General features: G+C 45.3%; 1 protein-coding gene across 1 annotated transcript in view; it reads left to right on the top strand.

Annotated features, from left to right (window-relative positions):
• Nucleotides 1–3,042: 3,042 nt before the first annotated feature.
• Nucleotides 3,043–16,512, top strand: part of LOC116939090 (glutathione hydrolase 1 proenzyme-like) — a 33,902-nt gene continuing 20,432 nt past the window's right edge. The window contains exons 1-3 of the mRNA XM_032947025.2: nucleotides 3,043–13,622; nucleotides 14,504–14,634; nucleotides 15,383–15,472. Coding sequence (XP_032802916.2) covers nucleotides 13,363–13,622; nucleotides 14,504–14,634; nucleotides 15,383–15,472 — 481 coding nt within the window. The 5' untranslated portion in view covers nucleotides 3,043–13,362. The remainder of the gene's footprint in view (nucleotides 13,623–14,503; nucleotides 14,635–15,382; nucleotides 15,473–16,512) is intronic.

Raw genomic sequence — 16,512 nt, 5'->3', positions numbered from 1 at the left:
TTTTATTCTCGGTCACAGTTATCATCGGTGGAGAGTGACATCTGAACTGGTCTGTAGGTCGCTCTGCCCATTCACCAACCCGTACTGATCAGCATGGTGAAGTATAGTCAAACAACACCCATAACCGGTACGGCATGTTTTTTGTCCTTCTATTTACTAGTATTTATTTTAGCAGGTAAATGGCCGTCCATAAAAGACGTCACGCGATTTTGGACGATTTTTGACCCCCCTCAAATATGCCACAAAGCTCTGCCCCCCCCCCCAAACCATATTTCCATTTTGAAAATAAAACATGCTTCAAATCGCTTTAAACTATTGTCATTGTAGTGCGTATTTAATGTGGCGCTGCACTCTGATGTTGTAGGAGAATACATTTATTAAAAAGTATATTTAATTAAGTAGAACGTGTTGTCTATATTTATTTGAAGTTGCACATTTTGATGTGATGTCACATTTCTCAAACCCACCCCACCTCGTCACACATCGTCACAAATGTCTGACCACCCCCCTCCCACCCTAGGTGCGTGACGTCATTTATGGACGGCCCCTAAGGCCCCACTGAGCTGTATAGACCAACTCTCTTTTTCAGGAGCGACCTGACAACCACAAATGATAGCTCAACGAAGTGGCTTGCCACGTGGCCAAATACTCGCAGCGAACCAGCCTGACTCAAGCGAAGACTTGCGATTGTCTGCACATCACTGGCACAAACCACAGATCTAAATATGATCCGACAAAAAAAGAAGACGTAATTATTGTTTGCTCAAAGAGAAATGGAGGATGTTACAACAAAACCGGGCTTGACAAGAGTGGCGTGGTAGATTGGTACGACTGTATAGGCGTCCACAAACTCTGGGACCCCGCCCAACATTGCAACATTTGATTTTAGTTGACTCGATAAGCGATGGGGGGGGGGGGGCGGGCACCTCCAGCCAACATTACGTGCCGGAGTCTTGCATTTCTCTCGAATGGCCAGAAAAAGTTTGTGGACCCCTTAGGCTTTTCACATTTCAAACTTAATATGTTATTAGATCTGAATCTAAGTCCTAATAATAGATACATTTAACCTGATTAAACAAGTGATACAAACACATGACACTTTTAAAATGTATTTATCCTTAAATGATTCTACATTCAATAACCATGTGTGAAAAAGTTTGTGAACCTTTAGATTCAGCAACTGGCGGCAACTCCATTGAGCAGAAATAACTGCAACTAACTGTTTCCTGTAACCGTCGGTCAGTCTCTCACATCGGATTTGAAGCATTTTGGCCCATTCATCCTTACAGAACTTCTTCAACTCGGTTATATTTGAGGGTTGCCTTGCATGGACAGCTCGCTTCATCAGGTCCTGCCACAACATTTCGATGGGGTTTAGGTCCTGACTTTGACTAGGCCATTGTAAAACTCAAAATTTCTGCTTCTGCAGCCATTTTTTTTTTAGATCTGCTTGTATGTTTAGGATAATTGTCTTGTTGCAAGACCAACTTTCAGTTCAGCTTCAGCTCACAGACAGATGGCCAGAAATTCTTCTCTAGAATCTTCTGATACAATGTAGAATTCATGTTTGTGTCAATGATGGCAAGCCATCCAGGTCCTGGAGGCAGCAAAGCAGCCCCAAACCATCACATTCCCACCACGATGCTTGACCGTTGGGATTAGGTTCTTCTGTTCGAAACATAACGTTTCTCATCGTGGCCAAAACGTTCTACCTTTGACTCGTCTGTTCAGATAACATTGTTCTAGAAGTCTTGGCGATAATCGATGTGCTCATTGGCGAACGTCGGACAAGCAGAAATGTTATTTTTGGAGCAGTGGTTTTTGGTAGGACGACCACTCCTGGGTAGAGCGACTGTGGTGTTGAACTTTCTCCATTTGTAGACTCTGTCTGACAGTGGATTGGTGGAGCCCCAAATCTAGAAACGGTTTTATAACCCTTTCCGGACTGATGGGCATCAATAACTCTTTTTCTGATGTCCTCAGAACTTTCTTTTAATCGCTGCTTGACTTATTTCCACACACCTGTATGGTGAAGACCAAATTCACAATGTTTCTGATCTTTATATAGGGTGGGACCTCCCAAACTCACCCCTGAATATCTACCTAATTATTTAAGCACTTGATTTTAATTAGTATCTTAAATGAGCTAATCCAAACAGGGGTTCACTTACTTTTTCACATACCCTGAACCTTAATTACTCATTGTTCGTATACTTCATACATCCTTTTGTTTCAAAACATATGGAATTCCCAGTGGCTTACGCAACTCGTCCTGCGAGTGTGCAATAGCACTCGCACATTGTCAGAGTGACACGTTGTCCGACCGTGTCGTTCACGTGGCAATAACCGCCCTCGTGGATGGGGACATTTGCTGTTGCAACTCACCGCCGTGGATCCCTTTAACACGCAACGAAAACCACTCCCTCCCTCAAAGCAGCGACGCGCGAGCGCTCACACGGCGGGGCCGTCGTGCGGTGCAGGGCCAAGTGAGTGGGGCGGCCCTGTTCAGCACCGTTGGGAAACGAGAGAGCTGTGGTTCCACTTCAGCGAAGCCGCTCGGTGGTGGCCGTGCCTGCGGCGGGGTGCTGCAGCAGCAGAGAAGCCACCCGGCTTCCGTCACAGCGCTTCCCCCACCACCCCCCACGTGAACACACACACGCACTCACGTAGGGCCTCGTGGGGGGGGGGGGGTGGTCACCTGCCCCTGAGTATTTAACCGAGGGCCCCCCTCGCGGGGGTGCTCCACGGTTTCTCAGGGCCAGGGAATTGGCAGACCCCCCCCCGCCCCCCCCCCCCCAGGCCGAATGGCCCTGCGGCGCTGTGGATTGACTTAAAATTGTATGGCCACGGCGAACTCACTGAGAACCGCAGTGAGGAAACACCCAAGGCACACGAGGATCGGCAGGCAGGAGGGGGGTGGGGCGGTACAAGAGGATGCCGTGCACTTGGTTAAACGATGGAGGGGCCCTCGCCTTCGCACGATGTGTGCAGTGATCTCGAACTTGCACACGTTGGGTAAACAATGAGGGGCGGGCGTCAGAGAGGGGGATAACCCGATTGGCCAAGAGCGGGAAATGTGGGGCTCCGGATTGGACGAGAGGCCAGCGGGTTCGCGGTGCATTAGCTTTGAAGTAGGGGGATAAAAAAAGGACGAAAATGAGAAGCAAGCTCTCTTTGTGTCCGGGGTCTTCTGGAGTGAGGGACCACGTAGTCATCGTCCCCTGCTACTCGAACGTCCGTGAGACGGGTCGCAGAGCAGCCAGGTCCAGGTCCAGTTCCCAGCCAAAGCCACGTGCAGCCTCGCCTCTCTGTGACTACCTACACCTCGAGAGCGGATCGTAAGTACGGAGGAGAGAGGTAAGGCCGAGGGGGGAATATCCGCTAAGGAGAGTGAGTAGGGAGAGACAAGGCAAATTTGGGTCCTAGACCGCCGGGAGATAGGTTAGACCTGCCCCGCTGACCCGCACTGACGCGGGTAGATTAAACTTCATTAAGCGGAGAATAAATCGCCGGTAGACATTAAACCTTGTCGTGTTGTCTCTGCGGATACGGAGAGGGATGCGTGGTGTGGTGAGCCTGTGCGTTGTGGTGTCACGTGTGTTTCTGCACGAGCGTGGGTGCTCTCGCCACTGCGCAGCTCGTGGTTGGCGGGTACGAGAGGGGCACAGCGGCGTATTCGCGAGGTGGTGAGTACAGCCATTTAAATCGTGCCACGAGGGGCAGCAGCGAGGGGAGGAGAGTCGGAGAACGGTGGGTCACAGGAGAACTGGGAGGCGGGGGGCAGTAGTAGTCGTAGTAGATGCGGTGGTTAGTAGTAGTCGTAGTAGATGCGGTGGTTAGTAGTAGTCGTAGTAGATGCGGTGGTTAGTAGTAGTAGTAGTAGATGCGGTGGTTAGTAGTAGTAGTAGTAGATGCGGTGGTTAGTAGTAGTTGTAGTAGATGCGGTGGTTAGTAGTAGTAGTAGTAGATGCGGTGGTTAGTAGTAGTAGTAGTAGATGCGGTGGTTAGTAGTAGTTGTAGTAGATGCGGTGGTTAGTAGTAGTAGTAGTAGATGCGGTGGTTAGTAGTAGTAGTAGTAGATGCGGTGGTTAGTAGTAGTAGTAGTAGATGCGGTGGTTAGTAGTAGTAGTAGTAGATGCGGTGGTTAGTAGTAGTTGTAGTAGATGCGGTGGTTAGTAGTAGTAGTAGTAGATGCGGTGGTTAGTAGTAGTAGTAGATGCGGTGGTTAGTAGTAGTAGTAGATGCGGTGGTTAGTAGTAGTAGTAGTAGATGCGGTGGTTAGTAGTAGTCGTAGTAGATGCGGTGGTTAGTAGTAGTAGTAGTAGATGCGGTGGTTAGTAGTAGTAGTAGTAGATGCGGTGGTTAGTAGTAGTAGTAGTAGATGCGGTGGTTAGTAGTAGTAGTAGTAGATGCGGTGGTTAGTAGTAGTTGTAGTAGATGCGGTGGTTAGTAGTAGTTGTAGTAGATGCGGTGGTTAGTAGTAGTAGTAGATGCGGTGGTTAGTAGTAGTAGTAGTAGATGCGGTGGTTAGTAGTAGTAGTAGTAGATGCGGTGGTTAGTAGTAGTAGTCGTAGTAGATGCGGTGGTTAGTAGTAGTAGTAGTAGATGCGGTGGTTAGTAGTAGTCGTAGTAGATGCGGTGGTTAGTAGTAGTCGTAGTAGATGCGGTGGTTAGTAGTAGTCGTAGTAGATGCGGTGGTTAGTAGTAGTAGTAGTAGATGCGGTGGTTAGTAGTAGTCGTAGTAGATGCGGTGGTTAGTAGTAGTCGTAGTAGATGCGGTGGTTAGTAGTAGTCGTAGTAGATGCGGTGGTTAGTAGTAGTCGTAGTAGATGCGGTGGTTAGTAGTAGTAGTAGTAGATGCGGTGGTTAGTAGTAGTAGTAGATGCGGTGGTTAGTAGTAGTAGTAGTAGATGCGGTGGTTAGTAGTAGTAGTAGTAGATGCGGTGGTTAGTAGTAGTAGTAGATGCGGTGGTTAGTAGTAGTAGTAGTAGATGCGGTGGTTAGTAGTAGTAGTAGATGCGGTGGTTAGTAGTAGTCGTAGTAGATGCGGTGGTTAGTAGTAGTAGTAGTAGATGCGGTGGTTAGTAGTAGTCGTAGTAGATGCGGTGGTTAGTAGTAGCGGTAGTAGATGCGGTGGTTAGTAGTAGTCGTAGTAGATGCGGTGGTTAGTAGTAGTAGTAGTAGATGCGGTGGTTAGTAGTAGTCGTAGTAGATGCGGTGGTTAGTAGTAGTAGTCGTAGTAGATGCGGTGGTTAGTAGTAGTAGTAGTAGATGCGGTGGTTAGTAGTAGTCGTAGTAGATGCGGTGGTTAGTAGTAGTCGTAGTAGATGCGGTGGTTAGTAGTAGTCGTAGTAGATGCGGTGGTTAGTAGTAGTAGTAGTAGATGCGGTGGTTAGTAGTAGTCGTAGTAGATGCGGTGGTTAGTAGTAGTCGTAGTAGATGCGGTGGTTAGTAGTAGTCGTAGTAGATGCGGTGGTTAGTAGTAGTCGTAGTAGATGCGGTGGTTAGTAGTAGTAGTAGTAGATGCGGTGGTTAGTAGTAGTAGTAGATGCGGTGGTTAGTAGTAGTAGTAGTAGATGCGGTGGTTAGTAGTAGTAGTAGTAGATGCGGTGGTTAGTAGTAGTAGTAGATGCGGTGGTTAGTAGTAGTAGTAGTAGATGCGGTGGTTAGTAGTAGTAGTAGATGCGGTGGTTAGTAGTAGTCGTAGTAGATGCGGTGGTTAGTAGTAGTAGTAGTAGATGCGGTGGTTAGTAGTAGTCGTAGTAGATGCGGTGGTTAGTAGTAGCGGTAGTAGATGCGGTGGTTAGTAGTAGTCGTAGTAGATGCGGTGGTTAGTAGTAGTAGTAGTAGATGCGGTGGTTAGTAGTAGTCGTAGTAGATGCGGTGGTTAGTAGTAGTCGTAGTAGATGCGGTGGTTAGTAGTAGTCGTAGTAGATGCGGTGGTTAGTAGTAGTAGTAGTAGATGCGGTGGTTAGTAGTAGTCGTAGTAGATGCGGTGGTTAGTAGTAGTCGTAGTAGATGCGGTGGTTAGTAGTAGTCGTAGTAGATGCGGTGGTTAGTAGTAGTCGTAGTAGATGCGGTGGTTAGTAGTAGTAGTAGTAGATGCGGTGGTTAGTAGTAGTAGTAGATGCGGTGGTTAGTAGTAGTAGTAGTAGATGCGGTGGTTAGTAGTAGTAGTAGTAGATGCGGTGGTTAGTAGTAGTAGTAGATGCGGTGGTTAGTAGTAGTAGTAGTAGATGCGGTGGTTAGTAGTAGTAGTAGATGCGGTGGTTAGTAGTAGTCGTAGTAGATGCGGTGGTTAGTAGTAGTAGTAGTAGATGCGGTGGTTAGTAGTAGTAGTAGTAGATGCGGTGGTTAGTAGTAGTAGTAGTAGATGCGGTGGTTAGTAGTAGTAGTAGTAGATGCGGTGGTTAGTAGTAGTAGTAGTAGATGCGGTGGTTAGTAGTAGTCGTAGTAGATGCGGTGGTTAGTAGTAGTAGTAGTAGATGCGGTGGTTAGTAGTAGTAGTAGTAGATGCGGTGGTTAGTAGTAGTAGTAGTAGATGCGGTGGTTAGTAGTAGTAGTAGTAGATGCGGTGGTTAGTAGTAGTAGTAGTAGATGCGGTGGTTAGTAGTAGTAGTAGTAGATGCGGTGGTTAGTAGTAGTAGTAGTAGTAGATGCGGTGGTTAGTAGTAGTAGTAGTAGATGCGGTGGTTAGTAGTAGTCGTAGTAGATGCGGTGGTTAGTAGTAGTAGTAGTAGATGCGGTGGTTAGTAGTAGTAGTAGTAGATGCGGTGGTTAGTAGTAGTAGTAGTAGATGCGGTGGTTAGTAGTAGTAGTAGTAGATGCGGTGGTTAGTAGTAGTAGTAGATGCGGTGGTTAGTAGTAGTAGTAGTAGTAGATGCGGTGGTTAGTAGTCGTAGTAGTAGATGCGGTGGTTAGTAGTAGTAGTAGTAGATGCGGTGGTTAGTAGTAGTAGTAGTAGATGCGGTGGTTAGTAGTAGTAGTAGTAGATGCGGTGGTTAGTAGTAGTCGTAGTAGATGCGGTGGTTAGTAGTAGTAGTAGTAGATGCGGTGGTTAGTAGTAGTCGTAGTAGATGCGGTGGTTAGTAGTAGTCGTAGTAGATGCGGTGGTTAGTAGTAGTCGTAGTAGATGCGGTGGTTAGTAGTAGTCGTAGTAGATGCGGTGGTTAGTAGTAGTAGTAGTAGATGCGGTGGTTAGTAGTAGTAGTAGATGCGGTGGTTAGTAGTAGTAGTAGTAGATGCGGTGGTTAGTAGTAGTAGTAGTAGATGCGGTGGTTAGTAGTAGTAGTAGATGCGGTGGTTAGTAGTAGTAGTAGTAGATGCGGTGGTTAGTAGTAGTAGTAGATGCGGTGGTTAGTAGTAGTCGTAGTAGATGCGGTGGTTAGTAGTAGTAGTAGTAGATGCGGTGGTTAGTAGTAGTAGTAGTAGATGCGGTGGTTAGTAGTAGTAGTAGTAGATGCGGTGGTTAGTAGTAGTAGTAGTAGATGCGGTGGTTAGTAGTAGTAGTAGTAGATGCGGTGGTTAGTAGTAGTCGTAGTAGATGCGGTGGTTAGTAGTAGTAGTAGTAGATGCGGTGGTTAGTAGTAGTAGTAGTAGATGCGGTGGTTAGTAGTAGTAGTAGTAGATGCGGTGGTTAGTAGTAGTAGTAGTAGATGCGGTGGTTAGTAGTAGTAGTAGTAGATGCGGTGGTTAGTAGTAGTAGTAGTAGATGCGGTGGTTAGTAGTAGTAGTAGTAGATGCGGTGGTTAGTAGTAGTAGTAGTAGATGCGGTGGTTAGTAGTAGTCGTAGTAGATGCGGTGGTTAGTAGTAGTAGTAGTAGATGCGGTGGTTAGTAGTAGTAGTAGTAGATGCGGTGGTTAGTAGTAGTAGTAGTAGATGCGGTGGTTAGTAGTAGTAGTAGTAGATGCGGTGGTTAGTAGTAGTAGTAGATGCGGTGGTTAGTAGTAGTAGTAGTAGTAGATGCGGTGGTTAGTAGTCGTAGTAGTAGATGCGGTGGTTAGTAGTAGTAGTAGTAGATGCGGTGGTTAGTAGTAGTAGTAGTAGATGCGGTGGTTAGTAGTAGTCGTAGTAGATGCGGTGGTTAGTAGTAGTCGTAGTAGATGCGGTGGTTAGTAGTAGTAGTAGTAGATGCGATGGTTAGTAGTAGTAGTAGTAGATGCGGTGGTTAGTAGTAGTAGTAGTAGATGCGGTGGTTAGTAGTAGTAGTAGTAGTAGATGCGGTGGTTAGTAGTAGTAGTGGTAGATGCGGTGGTTAGTAGTAGTAGTAGTAGATGCGATGGTTAGTAGTAGTAGTAGTAGATGCGGTGGTTAGTAGTAGTCGTAGTAGATGCGGTGGTTAGTAGTAGTAGTAGTAGATGCGGTGGTTAGTAGTAGTAGTAGTAGTAGATGCGGTGGTTAGTAGTAGTAGTAGTAGATGCGGTGGTTAGTAGTAGTTGTAGTAGATGCGGTGGTTAGTAGTAGTAGTAGTAGATGCGGTGGTTAGTAGTAGTAGTAGTAGATGCGGTGGTTAGTAGTAGTAGTAGTAGTAGATGCGGTGGTTAGTAGTAGTAGTAGTAGATGCGGTGGTTAGTAGTAGTAGTAGTAGATGCGGTGGTTAGTAGTAGTAGTAGATGCGGTGGTTAGTAGTAGTAGTAGTAGATGCGGTGGTTAGTAGTAGTAGTAGTAGATGCGGTGGTTAGTAGTAGTAGTAGTAGATGCGGTGGTTAGTAGTAGTTGTAGTAGATGCGGTGGTTAGTAGTAGTAGTAGTAGATGCGGTGGTTAGTAGTAGTAGTAGTAGATGCGGTGGTTAGTAGTAGTAGTAGTAGATGCGGTGGTTAGTAGTAGTAGTAGTAGATGCGGTGGTTAGTAGTAGTAGTAGTAGATGCGGTGGTTAGTAGTAGTCGTAGTAGATGCGGTGGTTAGTAGTAGTAGTAGTAGATGCGGTGGTTAGTAGTAGTAGTAGTAGATGCGGTGGTTAGTAGTAGTAGTAGTAGATGCGGTGGTTAGTAGTAGTAGTAGTAGATGCGGTGGTTAGTAGTAGTAGTAGTAGATGCGGTGGTTAGTAGTAGTAGTAGTAGATGCGGTGGTTAGTAGTAGTAGTAGTAGATGCGGTGGTTAGTAGTAGTTGTAGTAGATGCGGTGGTTAGTAGTAGTCGTAGTAGATGCGGTGGTTAGTAGTAGCGGAAGTAGATGCGGTGGTTAGTAGTAGTAGTAGTAGATGCGGTGGTTAGTAGTAGTAGTAGATGCGGTGGTTAGTAGTAGTCGTAGTAGATGCGGTGGTTAGTAGTAGTTGTAGTAGATGCGGTGGTTAGTAGTAGTAGTAGTAGATGCGGTGGTTAGTAGTAGTCGTAGTAGATGCGGTGGTTAGTAGTAGTAGTAGTAGATGCGGTGGTTAGTAGTAGTAGTAGTAGTAGATGCGGTGGTTAGTAGTAGTAGTGGTAGATGCGGTGGTTAGTAGTAGTAGTGGTAGATGCGGTGGTTAGTAGTAGTCGTAGTAGATGCGGTGGTTAGTAGTAGTAGATGTGGTGGTTAGTAGTAGTAGTAGATGCGGTGGTTAGTGGTAGTCATAGTAGATGCGGTGGTTAGTAGTAGTAGTAGTAGATGCGGTGGTTAGTAGTAGTTGTAGTAGATGCGGTGGTTAGTAGTAGTCGTAGTAGATGCGGTGGTTAGTAGTAGTCGTAGTAGTAGATGCGGTGGTTAGTAGTAGTAGTAGTAGATGCAGTGGTTAGTAGTAGTTGTAGTAGATGCGGTGGTTAGTAGTAGTCGTAGTAGTAGATGCGGTGGTTAGTAGTAGTTTTAGTAGATGCGGTGGTTAGTAGTAGTTGTAGTAGATGCGGTGGTTAGTAGTAGTAGTAGATGCGGTGGTTAGTAGTAGTAGTAGTAGATGCGGTGGTTAGTAGTAGTAGTAGATGCGGTGGTTAGTAGTAATCGTAGTAGATGCGGTGGTTAGTAGTTGTAGTAGATGCGGTGGTTAGTAATAGCGGTAGTAGATGCGGTGGTTAGTAGTAGTAGTAGTAGATGCGGTGGTTAGTAGTAGTAGTAGATGCGGTGGTTAGTAGTAGTAGTAGATGCGGTGGTTAGTAGTAGTAGTAGTAGATGCGGTGGTTAGTAGTAGTAGTAGATGCGGTGGTTAGTAGTAGTTATAGTATATGCGGTGGTTAGTAGTAGTTGTAGTAGATGCGGTGGTTAGTAGTAGTAGTAGATGCGGTGGTTAGTAGTAGTTGTAGTAGATGCGATGGTTAGTAGTAGCGGTAGTAGATGCGGTGGTTAGTAGTAGTCGTAGTAGATGTGGTGGTTAGTAGTAGTAGTAGATGTGGTGGTTAGTAGTAATCGTAGTAGATGCGGTGGTTAGTAGTAGTTGTAGTAGATGCGGTGGTTAGTAGTAGTCGTAGTAGATGTGGTGGTTAGTAGTAGTCGTAGTAGATGTGGTGGTTAGTAGTAGTCGTAGTAGATGTGGTGGTAGTAGTCGTAGTAGACGCGATGGTTAGTAGTAGTCGTATTAGAAGTGGTCGAAATAGGTTAACCGCATACATGCGAAATCGCACAAACCGAACCCACGTAAAGCGAGGGAAACTTGTATATTTAAATGCTCCACTTTAATTATCCAATCCAGTCATGTAATCTGGCCAAGTGTATGAAAATATGCACGAAGCGGGTTTTGTATTGCACACCTCGTTCAAAAATCAACATTCAATTTCCTGATATGCAACAATTTTCTCTGCGATATTTGCGTGGGTGCATATTATAGATAATAGCAATTTATAAAGGTCACGCTACTTTACCATGTGCACCGTCATGATTAACATGCAATCAAGCCCTGACGTCAATTACACCTTGGCCCAGGGTGATGGTGTATGCACAGAGGTGCGAGCAGTAAAACACAAATCAGGCAAGCTTCAACGGCAAACACAGCTGGTATGAGTGATAACCATCACTGCCAAGCCTGACGGAGGTAATCAAATGTACGAGTGCATCCGTCCAGTCTTCAGTGTAAGCCCTCAAACCTAAAACGGGTTCTCAACAGATCACAGTCATCATTGGCAAGTGACAGCTTACACCTGGGGGATCGTGACACCCGTCACAGCCTCATCAGAATTCATGCAAAGAACATATTTTGACCGAACGGCAAATCAGGTAAGGACATCGTTGTGCGGTTGTGTGTCAGTATTGGTTCGATCGAGTGCCACGGCTCACATCGGTGGCGGGTGATATCTAAACCGATCCTCGCCCACTGCGGCCAGTTCAACCCCCCATGCCAAATGTGGGGGTGGGGAGGCTTTCATCCAGCAGTGGATTGAGAAAGGTCCGCGCGACGATACATATTTGAGAGCGAGACTTCAGGCTGATTTGGATGAGCGCAGGCTGATTGTTTATTTTATTTTTTCTTCAACCACCTTTGATCATTCGTCTCTCGTGCGGTGGATACAATACCGAGCGGGTAACACTGCCAGTACGTATAAAAGCAAGTTAATTTGAGATAATTGTGTTTACTCTTACAGGAAAAAAGTCTCAAGTTAGTTTATATTATTACCGATGGTGTTGACTGCATCCAGAGGCTTGCTCACGGGGGGGTGGGATGGGGGTTGGTGGATCACGCAGAGAGGGAGCACGCGCGGGGTCACCCACCAAACAGAACATCGAGACGCACATCAGAGGCAGCACAGCAAGTAGGTTTAGGTCAGCCTGCTCTGTATTATCGAGGTCGTTCGTCGAGGGGTTTCTTCAGCCTCTCCGGCTTCCTCCCGCACATTACACGAGCAACGTACAAAGAATGCGAATGGAGAGAACACTCCTACGAAAGCTCCTTGTAACATGCCTTCGAGGCTCAAAGAAGTTAAACAAATTAATTATTGTCACGTTTTGATTTAAAGCTTTCGTGACTGCAGGGATTCATATTCTTGGTTCTTTCGGTAAAGTCACGTAGAAGGGAAACAATAAAATAATAAAAATATAGAACGATAAAATTATCACGACGTTTCGACTGCAAGACAAGCAATCATCATCAGGTGTGAAAACCACAGCAAGAAAATTTGAAAAAAGTGGCTTTTTTTTTCTTTCAAATTTTCTTGCTGTGGTTTTCACACCTGATGATGATTGCTTGTGTTGCAGTCGAAACGTCGTGCGAATTTTATTGTTTTATATTTTTATTATTTTATTGTTTCCCTTCTACGTGACTTTACCGAAATTGTCACGTTATTGTTCTACAAGATTAACTTTCGTTGTCTCGAGTAACTAAACAATGAGAATCACTTTTAAATCACGGTATCGAAATGTTCATGTTGGCCACCCCATTTCTACTGCGTCTTGATCCGGATACATTTGTGAACTTTGTAAAGAAATTAAAAAATATCGTGTTGTACACACGTATTTATCACCAGGTTAGTAAAAAAAAAGTAACTATAGAAAGGATATTGGCCGACATAGATTGTCAAGGTCTTCATCCAGTGGTGCATTGAAAGAAGGGTTGAACATTCATATTTTATTACCGAAGGAGAAATTCCGATAAATGATGTCTCGTGGAAATCAAACGTCATATGAATATGCAAATTAGCTCAGCTGCCGACATACAGCCGTGCAGACAGGAAGGACATCTTGTACTGTGATATGGTTCTGGAGTTCAAAACAATGATGGAGAGACACACAAGAAAAACATCAGTCAATAGTATAATTACAACGATGATGATGATGATAAATGTATTTCAGTCAATCAATAGTATGGTTGTATATTTTTACGAAACAAGCCATCAATCAATATGTGAGCAATCGCAAGCAAACATCTCTAGAAGGATATTTTTGCGGGTTCTCTAGCTCAGGCCACCACCACCAACAACACAAGCTTGCAATTTTTTTTGGGGGGGAAGGGGAAACGTGTGTTTATTTCTTGCAGATTTTTACTGGAATCCTCATCTTTGCATCAATCATCCGTTTCCAATCATGAGTCGAAAAACAAACACCTCTCAATAAATTAATGAGTGGTGGTTACATGTATGCATATGTGGTGAACTTCTTTTGCACCATACGTAGCCAACTGAGGTGCGCAGGGAAGGACAACAAACTAAACACAACAGTTGTCAAAATGGAAATGGTACTCAATGTTCTTTGGTTCTTTCGGTAAAGTCACGTAGAATGAGAATAAAATAATAAATTAATAAAATAAATTAACACAATCAAATTCTCACGACGTTTCGGCCACAACGTCGTGAGAATTTTATTGTGTTATTTTATTAATGTATTATTTTATTCTCATTCTACGTGACTTTACCGAAGGTACTCAATGTGTTCAGAACTTCGTCATTATCATCATCATCACCATCAATCACCTTCATGACATTTTAACCTTTACTTTCTCTATTCCGCTGCCGGTCATTTGCTTTCCCAAATGACTGAACGAGTGCGTGGATCCCACGGTAACCCTGCGCAGCACGCTGAGCACCTGAAGATGCAGAAGCTGAGTGTGGTGGTCCAGGCCCTGGCAGTGGTTCTCATCGCCATCACGCTCGTCTGCGGCCTCTATTTCGCGCTCACGGGGGACCAAGGCCCTAGCCACGTCGTGGTTCCCGCATCCTCCTCGGGTCCCAGGAACCGATTCCTCAACGCGGTTGTGACCACGGACTCCGGGCTGTGCTCTGACATCGGAAGGTGCGAGTCCAAAGTCTGCTCTGCTCTCGACTGCGCTCGATGTTTTTCCAATTGTGCGGTTGGCGTTAAGTAAGGCGATCGATAGCTTTCCTTTACGAACGCTTGCAGCGTGATGTGTACTAACTTGTGTTATGAATGGAGCCCCCCTGTCAAGTCCCCCCCCCCACCCCCCATTAAAATCTAAATATGTTGTTTAACTAGGTGAGACCACGATGAGTCCCATTTGCAAGAGCGACCTGGCCAGGTCACCAACATGACAAAAATAAACGACACAAAGTAACGCAATGAAGAAAACAGAAATCAGAATAAAAACAAAACAACTTTCCCCTCGAGTAAAACATTGCACAAACATTATTCGGTGTTAAATTATACATTTAATGTAGTGTAAGTCAGCTCAGGAAGATTATTTTTAGAAACATCAGAGTACATTTAGCAATTAGTCCGGCACCTGAGCCCTTCCGGCCCATGAGCCCCGACGCAGTGGCACCACCTGCACACTCGGTAGCTAAACTAATCTATAAAATAAACTATTTTTTATATTACCCGGCAAGGCCCACTGAGCTATGTAGCTCTTTTTCAGAAGCGACCTGACCGAAAATGATAGCTCAATGAAGCGGCTTGACACGTGGAAATTTATAGCGGCCAAAATACCGTAACGAATGTTTCGAAATGTGGAGGGGAAAACCGGAGGAGCTGGAGAAAAATCCACGTGACCACGGGGAGAACACACATTCCAAACACACGGGCGTCAGGGTCGGGACCGAACCCACGACCTTCATGTTTTACCAGGCGAGGTAGTTAACGTCTCGCCACCGTGGCACCCCACTCGTCATACAGAAGCAGCAGCAAATGTTTGTCCGCCGATATGCTGTGGTGAGCAGGGACGTGCTCAAGGAGGGTGGCAGTGCAGTGGACGCTGCCATATCAGCCTTGCTGTGTGTGGGGCTCACCTGTGCCCACAGCACGGGTATAGGCGGTGGACTCTTCCTGACCATCTACAACGCCAGCACCGGTACTCGGCACAGCTATGTCAGAAAGCCGGCGAGTGGTTTGCCAAATACGAGTTGCGAGGCAGGATACCGGAAAGTGCACAACAAAGTAGCGTTTAGACAAATTGGCAGGGCAAAGAGCGCGAGAGAGTGGGCACTGCATGCCAGTGAACGTTCATCCATGGCGATGCTTCTACAACGGCTGTGGTCACGGCCTCAGTAGTGAGATGGTGGAAGCGCAGTGCCAGATTATCCTAGGAGCAAAAGTCGCTACACAAATGCTACGGGGCCCCGCATTTTTCAAGGGCCCCAGCGCAAAATTATTTCAAGCTATAAATTCCGGTTCAGTGATGCTGCACTTGCTCTATTACTATAGTACTATACTGCCTTCAACTTTTATGAACGACTGGGTGTTCAAGGAGGTTAGCGATTTGTCGTACTATCTGGCTGTATAGCAAATTAAAAAATGCAATTACTTTACTGTGCAAGTGAAAAATTTGTGGTCGAATATTTATGGGTTTTTTTTATTTATGGCCCCTTTATAACATCATGCTACAGGCCCAGCACTAGCTTCATCCAGCACTGTGCAAGCGTATGTATTTTTAACACTAACATTAAATGTCTTCTTTGTGAGACCTCATACTGAGATAATTACCCAAAACAATGCAAAATACGACAATGGTAAGCATGTCAATACATCTCAATGTTTGTGAACTAATGTATTTAAAGCAAGTGACACAATATGTGTGAGTGCGTCTTGTGCTTCATCAGGCACAGTTGAGGCCATCAATGCCAGGGAGGGAGCTCCACTGAATGCTACTCAAGACATGTTTGGAGGTGATGCCAGCTCGTCGCGCATCGGTAAATCTATGCAAAGATGTGAATTCCCACTGGTTGTTTCTTATACTTCGGAGTGCCAGGAACTGTTTTACAAGTGTGTGGTGGCACAAGCCTCTGATCTAGAACTTCGAAGCAAAGGGTTGGTGGATCAAGCAGATTTTTGAGCCTTCTAAAACTAGTTGGAGATAGCAGCACAAGTAAATGGGTTTGTGTATCATGTCTCTGGACTTTCGAGTGTTAGCCCCACACAAATAAGCTATTAATAGTTAATGTGAAATAATGTTGTGACTCACTGAATGTTTTAACGTGAAGGCCAGTTATTATTATTATTATTCTCTTATTCTTTGGGTCGTTCGGTAAAGTCACGTAGATAGGTTCAAAGAAAATAACAAAAAACTACAACGTTTCAATCGCAACACAAGCGGTCGTCAACAGGAAAAGGGGATTAGCTTTTAAAGGCAAGATGTTTATAAAGGTTTGAAATGGGCATAACCCAAAAGTTGTTATTTTCGGCTCTCCAATTTTACATTAACAGGTTACACTTCCCACGCTTACACAGCCACCTTCGCATGCCGACCTAGAGGTTGCGGCTCTGCGATCTTCCATTAACATGCTAATCTGTCACATTAACATAGCCACCTCAGCACACTCGCCATGGAGGCCGCTCACCGATCTTACATTAACATGCTAATCTCTCACATTAACATAGCCACCTCAGCGCACTCGCCATGGAGGCTGCTCACCGATCTTACATTAACATGCTAATCTCTCACATTAACATAGCCACCTCAGCGCACTCGCCATGGAGGCTGCTCACCGATCTTACATTAACATGCTAATCTCTCAAATTAACATAGCCACCTCAGCACACTCGCCATGGAGGCCGCTCACCGATCTTACATCAACATGCTAATCTCTCACATTAACATAGCCACCTCAGCACACTCGCCATGGAGGCCGCTCACTGATCTTACATTAACATTAGCTGCCCCGCCCATGCTGCTGACATTTGTGCTACGCCCATTTCAAACCTTTATAAACAGTTTGCCTTTAGAAGCTAA

This window comes from Petromyzon marinus, chromosome 5 (genome assembly GCF_048934315.1).
Source record: "Petromyzon marinus isolate PM22_M1 ecotype Great Lakes invasive population chromosome 5, UKy_Petmar_22M1.pri1.0, whole genome shotgun sequence".
NCBI classification, from domain to species: Eukaryota; Metazoa; Chordata; class Hyperoartia; order Petromyzontiformes; family Petromyzontidae; genus Petromyzon; species Petromyzon marinus.
Note: the sequence above shows the minus strand (reverse complement) of the source record. Positions and strands in the feature narration are given on the sequence as shown.